The following is a 15317-nucleotide window of genomic DNA, read 5'->3' as shown; positions in this document are numbered from 1 at the left end:
TCCCCCATTAATGACCGCAGAACCCCCTGAGAGCACACAGAGCTGTCATTGGGAACCTGGGTGTGCGGGCATTTGGGCGCGAGAGGCAGGGATCCTGCTTCATCGTCTTCTAATTTCTGGGGTGCAGAGGCGAGAATCTGGCTGCTAGACTGTCCGCCTTGGCCTCTATCAGGACTACCTTTCTTCCCCGGGCAAAAACTAGGCCCTGGGGGATCTAGGGCCCCCACACCCGCAATGCCACAAGCCTCACAGGTGGGGGTCTTGCCATCTAGAGGGCTGGGAATGAGGGGGGCATTCAGAAGGGGAGAGGGGGCACTGAAGCTTTCCTTTTGCCCTGATGCAAGTGGCAATTCTGGATCCCTGCCGCTGCTCCCGACTCACCCCAAAACTATCTTAGAATGGCCCCTGTGTGGAGGATTTGGGGTGAATTCTTACTAGAAGAGGGGGCAGAGCTCCTGTGAGAATAGGGAGGTTCTGGAAAGAATCCCCTTCCCAGATGGACCCTTGTGGCTCCTCTGCCTGATTCCCTGCACCCCAAATCTCACCCCTTCTCATACTGGGGTTTCCCCAAATAGCGAGAAGGAGAAGAAAAGAAGATGGCGACTGAGAAAAGGGTTGCTGGTGGAGCAGCCATGAAGAAATGCAATAAATTCCTTGTTGTTTTATGAAAATTTACAACTTTGTGATAGAAGTTTATGAGTGGTTGAATCCAGCGATTGGCCGGCGCCGGTCATGTGGCCGGGCGATCGTGAACATGAACTTTTTATCATTTCCCTGGTGGTTATAATGCAGCATTCTTTTGGACACCACACCTAGGTCGGAGCACTGTCGTCCTTCAGGGCTCCAGCCTCTTGATATTTTTATACTTCAGTATCACTCGATAAAGAAAAAGAGAGAGAGGAAGGGAGAGGAAAGAAGAGAGAGAGAGAGAGGGAAGGAGGGGTGGGAATTACACAAAAGAGAGAACCAGAAATAATTTTAATTTCTAAGTTGATTTGCTTGCTGATCTGGGATTTTAGTCATCATGGAGGGTAAATGGACAATCTGCCCAGGACTGCAGCCTGATACCATTTTTCAAAGCCAGAACTTACTCCATTTTCTATGCAAATGTCAGAAAAGCGAAACACCCTCTCTCCCAAGTCAGAGAAGGGGAAGCGACGGCTCTCAGGTTGGGACAATATTATCTGGAAGATGAAGAAGAAACAGAACGCTTTTCCCCCCTCCTTCCTCCTCACCCGTATCAATCGGAGGAGAGAAATCCCAAGGTCTACAAAGGTAAGGGAGATTCTACAATTCTCTTCTTATTCTTTTGCATCGATTTTGTAGGGGGTGGGGCTTGGGTTTGTCTCCGTCTCCCCCCCTCTCTCCAAGACGGGGGGCCGAACCCCACCTCTGGGCACTTCAGGGAGAGGCTTCCCAGGAAATTCGGTGGCCCGGAGAGAGAGGGGTGGCTGCTTCCTGGAGGGGGAGCCAAGGCAGGGAAGACGGGAGGAGGAACCGAAAAGGGACCACGGAGGCGAGCTCTAAGTCGCCTTTTTAAGCTGGGAAGAGAGGCTCAAGCGAGGGGGCTGCAAAGGAGACGATGGGGGCGTCTGGGCTCCAGGGCGCCCTAGAAGCCTGTCGCTATGGCCTCTGTGGGTGCGCGCCCCCTCCCCCTCCCACCCCCCCCCCTTGTTCCGGCCTCCCCCAGTTGCCCCCCGCGCAGTTCTCTTGCCCGGCATGGGTATCGGCGGTTTCCCGGCGGCATTGGCACAAGGGGAGGTGGTGCCAAGGGACGTTCTGGTCTCTGGAGGGCCTGGAATGTCCGCAGAGGCCCGCGAGGGCGAGGAGGCGGCGGCTAGAGGGACACAGAAAGAACAATTCACAGAGAAATGCTCATTATCTCCCTTACGGAGACATTTTTGAAATTCAAGGGCTGTGGGTGGAGGCACCAACATCGAGGGAGACCCCCTCCCCCCAGGAAGCCAGCCTGAGAATGCCCAGGTCTGTCGCCACTCCCGCAGGAGGGAGCGTCGCTCTGCAGGGAGACAGTTTTGTGGTTTTTAACGCGGTAGGTCACAGCGTGTTGGTGTCTGTGCAATATTGATTCTATTACTTGTGTTTTATGGGTGTGTGGATTTCGGTGGAGGAAATTGCCATGTGTGTGTCTCAGGTGGGAGCACCTCAAACTTTCCCCGGATCCAACCGTGGTGATTGTGAAGAAGCTGTGGAGTGTGTTGTTGTGTTTGAGGCTTGTACACAAAAACAAAAACAAAACAGGGAGGGACAGAGAGAGAAGAAGAAGAAGCAGCAGAAGAAAATCAAAAAGAAAACCCAGTTAGGGAACCTGATGGTGTCCGGACTGGAGGGCTGCCTGGCGCTGAGCTCAGACAGCTAGTCCTGTCCCTCCGGCGCCTGATTTCATTCTCCAGCCAGGCCTCCTGGGGGTTGGGAGGAGGGGGGAGAAGGATCGTTGGGAGGGAGACCGAAATTCCTAAAGTAGCTGATGGCGTGGAAGAAGGGGAAAGCTGGTGAGAACCTAAAAACAGAGTGAGTGGGAGGGCTTCCGGGGAAGCTGCCAGCGGAGAGATAAGCGGTTTGGGGCGTGGAGGGCAGGAGAGACTATGATTTAGTTTGGTTTGCACGAATAGGTGATTGCTTTCCTCTTTTTAAAGACCAAATGCAGAGCGTTCGGCCTGGAGCCTCTGGTGGCCCAGGGATCGCGGGGGATGGGGGTCGGTAGGGGGATATTGGCATTCTGGATCCTGAGCTGGGAAGAGAGGGATGCAGGCCACTTGTGGCGCGGGAAGGGGGTCCCTGGAGGCACAGGTAGATGCCTAGAAGCAGGCCCGGACTGGGTACCTGCGGGGACCCTCGGCTGCACAGCGAGAGAAGTTCTCGGCCAGCACCCACGGTACTCGGGGCCTATTCTCAAAGGAAAAATTCCCCAAACCCATCCAGACTGAAGGTCTTTTTCTCCTGTAGTCTTGGTGTGGTTATAAATCATCCCTTAGACAGTTTGCTCTGACCCAAATTATGCGGTTTGCTGCCATCTACCGTCCGTTCGGAGACATGCGGCTTCGGCGCCGCAAGCCAGGCGACACTCACTGCCTGAACCGTGCGCGACGCCCGGAGCCCCTGCTGCTCAGGTTCGGCGGGTTGCGGGGACTTCGGGCCCAGATTGTCGCTTTCCGCTGGATCTTGGTACCCGCCATTCCGCGTGTGGATTAGAAAACAAGTGTCCCTTCCTCCTGGCCCGCCCCATTCCAGCTCCAAACCCAGCGGCTGGCTGGGAAAGCGGCTTTTTCTAGGACATATTTAAAAAGGACTAATACTGCATCCCGCGGGCAGGGGGCCCTGAACCAAAGGGTTGGGGGATCAGAGTCGAGAGTCCTCACCCTCCTACCCCTCCAAGGCTACAGAGGGGATCATCCGGGCTGCTCGGGAGATGCGAGGCCAAGGCTGTTCAAGGTTTATTTGGTTTTCTTTTCGGCCAAAGGAGGGGGCCAGCAGGGGAGGCGCCGGTCCCGCAGTTCCACTCGGCTGTCTAAAGACAGACCGGGTCTGTGTTCTCCGGGTTGGCCGGTGAGTCCGTGGTGAAGGAATTGAGCCGAATTTTCTGGAAACTGTTGGTGTCTGCAAGTGAGTGTGGGTCCCCTCCCCCATTCTCGACCGTTTCAAGCAAAATCGACACAAATATGCTTTGGGTAAAAATTGGGAGTGGGAGCAGGGATCAATCATTAAGGAACCAGACCATTGTGATTTCCGTTCTTGCAGGACCCCTCACACCCGCTTAACCCGACTGCTCTCCCAGAAGGGGGTGGCGGGGGCAGGGGTACGGGCCTCCGCTGCCGAGTTTGAATATTGGCCCCTGTCTCACGGGTTACTGATTAGCTCGGGCTTTCAAGCCGCAGGAGGAAGCTCTGGCCGCTCCTTTCAAGGTGCTGTGGCCCCAGTTCCTGGGCGGGGGCTCCAGGAAATTGCCTGCGGTGCCAGGCAGGCCGAGGTGTTACTAGGGTCTGGGCCAGAACTGCCGAGGTGGAGGGGGGCCGGCGGTGCTGGGGGGCAGACCCAGCGGCTGTGGCGCCTCCAGAGTCTGGACCACAGGAGAGCTGCCCTTTCAGCATTTGGGCAGAAAGAGTGACTTTCCGAGGCCAGAAGGCCCGGCCCAGTGCGGAGGCCCCGAGGGAGCCTGCCCGGAAAGTCTCGGGCCCCTCTTTTCTTGTGGGCAATCCGAAGGACAGGTAGGGAGGGAAGGTGGCTGGTACAGGGGGTTGAAACACTTTGGGGCTCCTGGGGTGCCCATGGACCTGGGTGCCGGGAACAGGGAGAGTGAGCTGAGCGTCACCGCCCATCCCACCCCCCAAGATCAGAGACGGTGCCGTTCATTTGCATAATGGAAATGAGGTCTTTGTACCGGCGCTTTGGGCGGGCTAATTTTAAGGCAATATCCCTAGTAAACAGCTCCCCTAGGTTGGGAACTCCCTCTGGGAACATTTATGTTTCCCAAATTCAGAGAATCACAGAGTCTAGGGGAAGAATTGAGTCGAGTTATTTTCATTCGCTCCATCCCGGCCAGAATTGGGAGTGGGCTGGGGGAAGATGTCCACAACCCAAATGAGCCGGAGGTGGGGGGAGCTTTGGAGCTGTGAGGAAATGGGAAACTTGGACAGTGTCTCAATCCTCCTCTCCTCCGTACACATACAGGCAAAAACCCCTCCCTGAGGTTACTGGTGCAGGAGAATTTTACTCAGTTGCTGAGCACAACTCGGACATTTCCCTGGGAAATGAAAATGCGTGCGCATCCAGAGGAGCTCGGATCTACAGCATAGAATATTACAATTATAAATTCTGCCTGTGGGGTTTCTGTACAATCCTTCTGTTGCGTACTCAAGACTTGGTACACATTTATATCCATCTCTCTATATACACACTTCCTCAATGAGGCTGGGAGAGACACCCCAGACTGGCAGACGGCTGTGCCTGCTGGGTATTTACATATTCCCCCTTGGAGACAGACAGACGGCAGTGGACCGAACCACAGACAGATTCGTAGAGATCTGGCTCCAGAGACCAGGCGGCCTCTGGCCGGGCCCTGTCTGCTCTTTCTCCCAAACAAACGGATCAGACGAATAAACGCTCATAAATACCTCTGGGCTTAGATAAGAGCGATGAGGCGCTATTTCTTTTCATGCCGGACTCCAGGCGCCCAGGCCCTGCTTCGGGCTCCATCTCGTGACAGGCAACCTGCAGAGGTGAGGTTAATTTGGGGCTGTGGCTCTAAGGATAAGGAGATTATTTTCATGCTTCTGTATCAGGGAAGTCTCCCTGTCTTACAGCATCCTACTTAGTCCTGACTCCACAGCAAAGCTCACATTGTGCATTTCTAGGAAGGGGACACTGTGACCAGGGAGGAGGCAGGACAGATATGGCCCAAGGCCTAGCCTCAGTGGCAAGGAGGAGGGAGGTGCATACAGGCACCCTCCTGACCTTGCTCCCCCAGCCCAAATGTTCCCTATTCCTCTCTAGGAGTTGGCCCAATCACAGCTAGATTGGGGCACTTAGGATTCTTCATCATTAGAAGACTTGAGTTTATTTCCTTAAAATTTGATAACCCCCTCCCCCCCCCCCCAAGTTGGGCTAGGAAGTGATTGGTGGGACATCCAGGGATCACTACGTGGCCATGAAGGTATAGCCTAGAAGCGTTCCCGAGTTCCGGGATCCTTGTAGGCCACTGTGCAACCAACCAATTTCCCACTTTTGGTCACCAAGCTCAGCCCTTTCCCTAGTATCCCAACCACTTTCCCTAGTATCTTGTGTCATCTTTAGTGGGCAAACCTGGCCCACAAAAAGGAACCCAAAGTATGAGATAGCAGACAGTCAGCTGGCCCCTTCATCATCAGATTTTGTCACACATCCTGGCTCATTCCTGAACTCAGGTCTGAACATTATCGACCTTTAGTGCCTGGCTTCCATGTGCATAGTTAGAATGTTGAAAACATATTGTGATTCAGTCTTCCAGCCTGGCTTCAAGGCTCATTTTCCTTAGATGAGAGAGAGAGAGAGAGAGAGAGAGAGAGAGAGAGAGAGAGAGGAACAGAGATGAGCACTCTTTCTTACACTCAAGCTTGTGCAGCAGCAAAGCTGGTGATACAAATATGAGATGTGGGAGGGACTGGAGAGACACTGAGAGTCTGACAGAAGGGTGGTGAGCCTCTGGAGAGGGGATTCGGGCTGATAGTTGTAAGCTGCCTGCTGAGTCCCCAGGAGGACCTGAACACCTCTCCCTCCTTATAAAACTAAGCCCAAACCGAGTCTTGGGGAAAAATTCATTTTAAAGAGACCTGCCAGCTTCTGGAGAGACCTGGAAAAGGAGCAAGGTCCCCTCTTTTCCTGGCTGTCTCTGATTGCCTCAAATATCAGGCAGTTTTGAGGACCCAGAATTGGAGGGGGAACAATTTCTTCCCTGTACCCAGATGTACTGAGATATCTTTGATTCTTAAGAATCTGTAGCCCAGGATATTCTAATGATTTGGGGGGCAGGGGGTGGGGGTGGAGTGCGGGTTGCAGGCAGGGTAGGGATCAGGGGAACCTAGGCTGGGGGATGTCCCTTCCTCTTCCTCTCCTTATCCCACAAGCGAAGAGAAGGCTATTCCCTTTCCCCAGTGCCCCTTCCCATTCCAAGAGCAAGCAGCCGATGCTGGAACCAGGCAGGACGTCTTGGGCAGCTGCTGTAGCCTTCCAAGAAGATCCTAGCCTCGCTTAGCTTAACCTAGCCACAGAGCCGGAGGGAGAACCTTGGGCTCAGACCCTCCTACTTCCCAGACTTCTGGGTCCTCTGGGCTCTGGCCTGCCCTTCAGACCATAAGAATTGTGAAGAAGCGAGAATAATAAACCCAGGCTTGGAGGAGACAGAGTAGACCTGAGAAGCAGGAAAAACAGTTTTCACCTGGGAAGGAGAGTGCTTCCTCTTCTTCGCCTCTCTTTCTGAAAGCGATGCTAAACAGTGAACTCTGCTCCTTCTCTACCTACACAAAACCCTAGAAACAAACCTTTTCCCTTAGTTCTCTCCTCACCACGCGGAGATTCATTCGGGGGGACATTTACCCACCCTTCCCTTGAGGGAACGGGGCTCAAGCCACGCAGGGGTTAACTTTTCTGAAAACACAATTAACTTTTTCCTATCCTGCGTGGGGAGGGGAGGGATATATTTATTTAATCACTGGGGGATGGGGTGGTCTCAATCCAAATGCTCCCTCCTCCCTCCAAGGCACAGACGCCTCTTTCGCAGATCCTACGTAGGTGGAACAGGACGCGTTGTGTTGTCGGGGAGAGAGAGAGAGAGAGAGGAGAAGGAGAAGAAGGAGGGAAAAAAAAAAGGTTGATAGGTTTGTGCGCGGGTCCCTCGCGCGGGCTGCGCTCCTCCTGGGTGCTATTTGACAATTCCTGCCTCTGCCATTGGTCAGTGTTGGATCAGATGGTTGTATTTCCTTCTGGCCCTCACTGGCACCTCGCCATCCCCCCTCAGCTAAAACCCAATCTCAGATATACTACTAATAGGCGCGGCGCTCGGACTATAAAACACAACAAATCATAAACCCGGCGGAGCAGCAGCGGCCGAGCGCGCCTCCCCTCCCAATGAGTTCCTATTTCGTGAACTCCACCTTCCCCGTCACTCTGGCCAGCGGGCAGGAGTCCTTCCTGGGCCAGCTACCGCTCTACTCGTCGGGCTATGCGGACCCGCTGAGGCACTACCCCGCGCCCTACGGGCCCGGGCCCGGCCAGGACAAGGGCTTTGCCGCTTCCTCCTATTACCCGCCCGCTGGCGGCGGCTACGGCCGAGCGGCGCCCTGCGACTACGGGCCGGCGCCGGCCTTCTACCGCGAGAAGGAGTCGGCCTGCGCGCTCTCGGGCGCCGAAGAGCCGCCTCGGTTCCACCCTGAGCCGCGGAAGTCAGACTGTGCGCAGGACAAGAGCGTGTTCGGCGAGGCGGAGGAGCAGAAGTGCTCCACCCCGGTCTACCCGTGGATGCAGCGGATGAATTCGTGCAACAGTGAGTGAGCCCTCCCGCGGCCGCCCCGACCCCCGCGGGCCCCCACCCCCGGGGACAGAAGTAGCGCCCCCACCTCCTTCCCGCCCCCCCCCCCGGGGTGCTGGGTGGGCATCTCAGTTAGGAGCTAAGGGAGGACTGGGCGCCTGCCCCGGGTCTCCCGCTCTGTCCTCTGGCCCTCAGGAGTTACAAAGTTTGCAAAGTCCCAGCTGCACTGGGAGCCAGGGGGAGCGAGTGGGCTCTCCCGGAGCGCCACGCCAGAGCCGGATTCCGGGGCAGGGGAGGGGGCAGGGGCCGCAGCCACTGGCGTGGCTTTCCCTCGTGCCCCCAGCCCTGGTCGGGTCCCCCACCCGAAGACGGTTCCATTAAAAACGGAGTGCGTCATAGGAAGGGGGGCGGCGTGACGCTGGCGAGGGAGAGTTGAGTCTGTCCCGGACTGTGTTTCCCTGGGGGTCCGGGGCTGGGGAAGGAGGAGGCACCAGGAAAGGGGTGGTAGTCAGAGGAGGGAGGGCGAATAAGGGGAAGAAAGGGAGAGGGAGCAGGCGCAGGCAGGCGGAGGGGGAGAGAGGGAGAAGCAGGCGCCTGGGTCTCAGGTTGGATTATTTGTGGGCCTGAAGTCCCAAATTGATGTCCATTAGCGGGACACGAAAGTGAGGAGCCGTTAATGCCGACTATGGATCGATCCACGTCATTACGGATTAAGGGCTGGAATCTATCACAGGGTGGTGGGGGAGCCAGATAGATGGAAAGAAAAGATGAGGCTAGGAAGAGACACACCTGGCCAGTGCTTCCCCAGCCCCTCCCCCTCGGCCCAGGTGGGATTTTAAGCCCTCCTCCCATCCCCCACCTGGAGTCTAGACCAGAGGCACAGGCCTGGGAGACCCGGAGGGAATCTGGAGGGGGCGCTGGAGGAGTGAAAGAGGGGGGCGGGGGTAGCAGGGAACTCTCGGAGAGCGGAGGGCATCCCGGGACAGGCTAGAGTCCATGTCTGAGGGTCGAGTGGGGGAGGGGGTTCTGGCCCCGCTGACCCCAGGCCTCAGCATCTTCTCTCTGCGTAACAGGTTCCTCCTTTGGGCCCAGCGGCCGACGCGGCCGCCAGACCTACACGCGCTACCAGACGCTGGAGCTGGAGAAAGAGTTTCACTACAATCGCTACCTGACGCGACGGCGGCGCATCGAGATCGCGCACGCCCTGTGCCTGACCGAGCGGCAGATCAAGATCTGGTTCCAGAACCGGCGCATGAAGTGGAAAAAGGAGAGCAAACTGCTCAGCGCGTCTCAGCTCAGTGCCGAGGAGGAGGAAGAAAAACCAGCGGAGTGAAGGCGTTGGAAAGGGAGGGGGGACGCGAAGGGAGCGGCCTGTGGGGAGCCGAGGGCCTCGGAGAGCCCCGAGAAGGCTCTGCGGGCGGGGGACCCGGGGGACCTGCTCTCTAGCGCACGACACGTGCGGGGGGACCCAGCGCTCTCTGGACGCCCCCGCCCGCAGAGCTCTCATTGGGTGCTGGGAGGCCCTGCCGCCTGAGCCCACCCAGCACCCTGAGCGCCCCCTCCATCCCTGCGGGACCCGCTTCAGCCCCATCAGGCTCCCCTGTGAGAACTGAGGACCGGACTCACTTGATGTTTCCTGGAAGCAGAGCAAAATGCTCTTGTCCGTGTCGCGTCTCATTTCGTCCATGTCCCCGGTGCACGGTTCAATGGTAGATTCGCAGTCCCCTCAGCGGGGGCCTCGAAGACTCCCTGACCCCAGACCTCTCTCCCACCCCCTCCCTAAAGCCACTGGAAGGAGCACATACTACCTAGAAATAAGAAGAGGAGCCTCAGAAGAAAACAAAGTTCTATTTTATTAATTTTCTATGTGTTGTGTTTGTAGTCTTGTCTTAGCTCTGGACGTGAAATACTTCGGTAATAATATTAATATTATTAATAATGATGATGATGATAATAATAAAGACGTTAAAACTCGCCGCTCGGTCACCTCTGCTCCTCCCCTGCCACTCCCCCACCCCCAAGGCCACCCCATCGTCCCAGTGCCGGAAACTCCGCAGCAAAGGCTGGAGCCCTGGTCGGCCCCAGCGGGCCCGACACGACTCGGAAGTTACAGTGGAGATAAAGGCTGGAGCGGTCCCGCCCAGGCTCCCGCGCCGCGCCTCGCCAGTGCTGAGGCTCCAAACAGCCTCTCCTGGTGCACACTTGGGGGACGGAGAAGGGCCGTTTCCCTCTCATTCTTTAGCTTTTCCTCGTTTGTCCGTGGCACGAGGGACGACCGAGGCCCCGAGCCCGGAGCCCCTGCAGAGACAGCCAGGAGGGTCTGGCGCCTCAGCAGCGCCTTGCTGTCCTCACGATCGCGAAGCTGGTAGCCTTTGGCCTGTCCACATGGCCTGATCTCCTCCGGCCTTGGCCCTCGGCTCCCGGCCCGTGCCTCTGGAGACTAAAATCGGGGCCACCGGGTATCTCTCCGCGCGCAGCTGAAGGCTCCAGGCGCCCCTTCCTGCCTCAAGCAGGAGCTCATCGACAAGTAGGGGAATTTGAAGGCGCCGGCGGGCGCGGGGTGGAGGGCACGACTTTCCCCTGCCCCTTGGACACTTGAGGGCAGGAGGCCAGGTGATGGGGCATTTTGGTCTCATGCCCTCAACCAAAAAAACGACCCATTCTCTCCCCACCCCCACCCTCACCCAGGCAGCAGTCTGCGGACACTGTTTTCCTTTCTTCCTCCTCCCTCTCTCTCGCTTTTTTATTTTTAAAGAAAATAGCCATCCGGCAGAAGGAGCCCAGCTGCGGCGGTCTTTGGCCGCCCAGCGTGCTCAGCAAGGCGCCGCTGGTCCTCGGAACCCCTTTCCAGGGAAGATGTGGGCCGCGGAGCACATTCTGAAACTACCCAGATGCCAGCAAGGGGCCTTCAGTGGGGCCTCCCAATGCAATAGCGGGCATCTGGTGAAAGGGTCTTGCCTTCATCCCAGACTCTCAGAACCCCAAACCCCAGGCACCTACTCTGCCGCCGTTTTCCCCTAAACTAGGCCGCTTAGCCCCAGCCCTGTTCCTCCTCTGGGGTCCCTGTCCTGCTTTGCCATTTTCCGGGCCTGGGCTAAGGATGAAGAGGAAGTCAGGAGGAGGATTCCAAACTTCTAAAGGGCACAGAAGTGAAAGCTTCTCCGTGGAACCCTCGGCCCAGCCCTGCCAGCTCCGCCTGGACGCTATGCATGGGCCACAGCAGTCCAGGCAGGAAGCAGGCCGGGCTGAACTCAGGGGGAAACGCATTGCAATAATTGTTTTTCACACATCTTCCAACCCTCCCCCCACCATTTCCTTCCCCAACTCGGAGACTTGCAAAGCCCACATAAGGGAAAAGCGACTCAGTTTTTGATCATCTCATCCAGAGTGAAAATATAATAATAATAATAATGACAAGGAGAAGGACACCAGTAGTCTAACACCACTTTCAAGAAAGTGGGTAAAGGCTCAACTGGGTCCCTCCTCTAAAAGACTCAACTCTGCGGGTGAGCCTGGCCCAGGTTTCTTTTCTCGCCCGGCGTTTGCAGGGAGCCAGCAGGGAGGCAGCGGTCGCCGCCATGGCAGTCTGCGGCCCGCGCTCCCGCCGATCGCCGGGAGGTGGCGCGCTCTGCTCAGAGGCCGCCGCCAACCTTCTCCCGGTTTCTCCCCCTTCTCCTTTTTTCCCCCTCTCTCGGAGGCTCGCATTGAATCGGCCCTAACGATTCTCGGATCGTCATTATTTGTAACCATAGAGCATGAATTACCTCTTGAGGTCATCAGCGAGAATTTACGACTGGTCAACAAAAGCACGTGATTCTCTAACGCCCCCCCATCCCCCTTCCAACCCCCCCCCCATATTTGGCCGCATACATAGCAAAACGAAGTACAGTGCATCGCTATAATTCATTAATACATCATAAATCGTGAAGCACAGGGTTATAACGACCACGATCCACAAATCAAGCCCTCCAAAATCACCCAAATGAGCTCGTACTTTGTAAACTCCTTCTCGGGGCGTTATCCAAATGGCCCGGACTATCAGTTGCTAAATTATGGCAGTGGCAGCTCTCTGAGCGGCTCTTACAGGGATCCCGCTGCCATGCACACCGGCTCTTACGGCTACAATTACAATGGGATGGACCTCAGCGTCAACCGCTCCTCGGCCTCCTCCAGCCACTTTGGGGCGGTGGGCGAGAGCTCGCGCGCCTTCCCCGCGCCCGCCCAGGAGCCCCGCTTCAGGCAGGCGGCGTCGAGCTGCTCCCTGTCCTCGCCCGAGTCCCTGCCCTGCACCAACGGCGACAGCCACAGCGCCAAGCCCTCTGCTTCGTCCCCCTCCGACCAGGCGACCCCGGCCAGCTCCAGCGCCAATTTCACCGAAATAGACGAGGCCAGCGCATCCTCGGAGCCTGAGGAAGCGGCGAGCCAGCTAAGCAGCCCGAGCCTAGCTCGGGCACAGCCAGAGCCCATGGCCACCTCCACAGCCGCGCCCGAGGGGCAGACTCCGCAGATATTCCCCTGGATGAGGAAGCTTCACATCAGCCATGGTAACTGTCGCTTTCGCTCCCTTTTTTGTCTTCCCCCGGCTTTCCTTCTCTGCGTTTGGGGAGGTTGGGGGGGGGGAGGCGAGGAGAGCTTGGCTTTTCCTCAAATATAGATTTATTTTTTTTCCGGGGGGGGGGGGAGAAGTCTCTAAGAGGGTCCTCACAGCTCGGGGGATAGAGCCAAAGAAGGTCTAGGTCTTTAGCTGGGGAGGAGTATTTTTAATCATTTGTCCCCAGATGCGGCTAAGGTTTTATTCGCCCAGCTGTACTAGCTATAGGAGGAAGGATGGGGTTTATGTAACGTGGGGAAGGGTCGTGCTTACCCCCGAAATTTTGAGGCTGCTGCTAGCAAAGGAGGGGCGAGCAGTAAAACGAGCTTTCCAGGGCAAAAGTGCAGCCGCTCTCCTCCCTCCCGGGGCGAGCGGCCGCCTGAGCCCAGCGAAGGGTGAGGCACAGGGAGGGAGCAAGAGACAAAGCCGGGCGCATTCACTGCCGGCAGAAGTGGGGGCTGCAGGAGAAGGGGGTGCAGAAGCGAGCTCGGATGCGGGCGTCTGGAGTGGGGAGGATTGGAGCTGCGGTGAGCTGGGTGCCAGGGACGCCTGGGTCCTGCTCCACGCCCCTCTCCCATCCAGTGCCCCCCTCCCTTAACCGGAATAACATTGCCTCGCGGCTCTACTCTGTCTGCTCCAGATATGACCGGGCCGGACGGGAAAAGGGCCCGGACCGCGTACACCCGCTACCAGACCCTAGAGCTGGAGAAGGAGTTCCACTTCAACCGCTACCTGACGCGGCGGCGGCGCATCGAGATCGCCCACGCGCTCTGCCTGTCCGAGCGCCAGATCAAGATCTGGTTCCAGAACCGGCGCATGAAGTGGAAGAAAGACAACAAACTGAAAAGTATGAGCCTGGCTACAGCCGGCAGCGCCTTCCAGCCCTGAGCCCGCCGGGAGGAGCCCTGGGTGGCCCAAGAGCCCTTGCCGCCCCCAGCCCTGGCCCCTCCGAGCCTCCCTGCGCTGCCACTGCCCGCTGGGGACCGGTTCCCACGAGCCTGCCTCGCCCCGGCCTTGTGTTACGATTTTTCGTTCGGTCTTAGGTCTTCCTGTGGCTCCCTCTCTCCTGGACTGGTTAATCTTGTTATTATTGTTAATAATAATTATTATTATTTTCCCTCCATGCTCCCCACGCCCCTCCACTCACCCCAAATCCGCCAGTATTTCTGAATGTTCGTGTCTGTGGTTGCACCCCTTCCTCCAGGAAAGAAAGAAACTCGCATGTTTAATGTGAACTTTCCCCTCCCCATCTGTGTTCTTCTAACTTATTTATAAAAGGATGATCGCTGTATTTTGAGTTTCAGCTTGAAACTTCTCTAAGGGGCAGCAGTTGAGGTGGGGTAGTGCCGCAGCCCCCTGGCCCAGCTGAGCTGGCCTCCGCGATGGAGTCCATGACTGTCTCTTTCCACCCTCCTCCTCCTCCCTCCCCACTCCCCAGGCCCAAGTCTCCCCATGGCTTGGTCCTGGGGTGGGAAGGGGGCAGGGAGGGCCAGAGAGGGTGATATGGAGAAGAGGGAAGGTAAACCTTGAGAGTAAGGTTCCTGCCGCCTGGGTAGGCCCCACAAGGCCTGGCCTGGGAGTGTAGGGAAACAAAAATAATCCTCAGTGTAAAATGTCTTGTGTATTTCTCTGTGAGTCCATGGGTCTGGAGTAGAGGGCCCAAACCTTGTAAATATGGGGATAGTCTGGGTCAGACCCATCCCCTCCCCACCCCCCACCCCCAGTTCGCTTCTAAGACCATTTGTAGTGAGTGAGTGGATGCTGTGCTACGTGTGAAATCTGTCTTTGCCTTTGCCGGGCCTGTCTCAGTGATTCGCTTTTGGTATTTGTTTGTAGCTTTCCTTGAAGTCAAATAAATGTTTCCCCTACTCCACTGCCCTCCCACTTGTCTTTTCTCTGGGGGCCTGCCTCTCCCATCACTGGGCACACCCTAGACCATTCTTGACAGATCTGGGGTGTAGGGAAGGGAAAGCAGGGTGCTTGCCAGCAGCCTCTCTTAGCCACCTACATCCCTGGCTTGGTCAGCGGTACTTGGGCCAAGGGATAGGCTTTCCCCTGTCTGGGGGACTGGGAGGCCCAGAAATCCCACACGGGGCTGGAGTAAGGGAAAGGCCGAGCTGGACTCTACCCTGGCCTTCCACCAGCCAGCCAGAAAAGCCTCTAGAAACCTCTTCAGGGAAAGCAGTTTAGGCCTAAGTCCTGTTAGGAGGCTCCTGGCCTTTTGGGAGTGGTACAGGCCTGCTCAGATCCCCTGGCCCCTGGCCCCAATCCCAATTCAGCTCTGCCACCCACTAAGACCAAAAAAAAAAAAAAATAATAATAATAATAATAAAAAAATCAGCTCAATTTCAAAGGTTTTCTCTCAACCTCAGTCTTCTCTATACTTATCAAGGGCTCCCTCTTTCCAGGGGCCCAGCTGATCTTCCTTCTTGATTAAGAGTTGGGGTCCCTCCTGAAAGACCCCTGTTCCCCTGCCAGCCCGAGTGGCCCAGGGTTAGGGCCCAGTCTTCCTCCATCCAAGTCCGCCTCCACCCTGAGTACAAGAGTCAAGTCTGGACACTTACCCGGTCAATCCCTTCCAGCTTGGCCCAACTTCTTACAGGACTTGGGGGGGAGGGGGAACTGGTGAGGAGGCAGCCAAGGGTCGTAGAGGCTCTACTGGGCCCTCCTTCCCCCTCACCCCTTGACTTTGTCCCCCTTTGTCCATAG

At 56.8% G+C, this 15317-nt stretch overlaps 2 protein-coding genes across 3 annotated transcripts; both read left to right on the top strand.

Moving 5' to 3' along the window:
* Positions 1–1101: 1101 nt before the first annotated feature.
* Positions 1102–9821, top strand: HOXB6 (homeobox B6). 2 transcript variants are annotated; one of them, XM_047845472.1, is made up of 3 exons: positions 1102–1275; positions 7540–8032; positions 9091–9821. In XM_047845472.1, the coding sequence occupies exons 1-3, from the start codon at positions 1102–1104 to the stop codon at positions 9348–9350; spliced, it is 927 nt and encodes a 308-aa protein (XP_047701428.1). In that variant the 3' UTR covers positions 9351–9821. The 2 variants fall into 2 exon arrangements, with proteins under 2 accessions (XP_047701428.1, XP_047701429.1); XM_047845473.1 differs by having other exon boundaries at positions 1150–1275; positions 7508–8032.
* Positions 9822–9961: 140 nt separating this feature from the next.
* On the top strand, positions 9962–14481 carry HOXB5 (homeobox B5). Its single transcript, XM_047845474.1, has 2 exons — positions 9962–12561; positions 13249–14481. Exons 1-2 carry the CDS (start codon positions 12000–12002, stop codon positions 13494–13496), a joined length of 810 nt encoding a protein of 269 aa, XP_047701430.1. The 5' UTR covers positions 9962–11999; the 3' UTR covers positions 13497–14481.
* The last annotated feature ends 836 nt before the right edge of the window (positions 14482–15317 follow it).

The sequence above is a fragment of the Prionailurus viverrinus genome, unplaced genomic scaffold, assembly GCF_022837055.1.
Source record: "Prionailurus viverrinus isolate Anna unplaced genomic scaffold, UM_Priviv_1.0 scaffold_35, whole genome shotgun sequence".
Lineage (NCBI taxonomy): Eukaryota > Metazoa > Chordata > Mammalia > Carnivora > Felidae > Prionailurus > Prionailurus viverrinus.
Note: the sequence above shows the minus strand (reverse complement) of the source record. Positions and strands in the feature narration are given on the sequence as shown.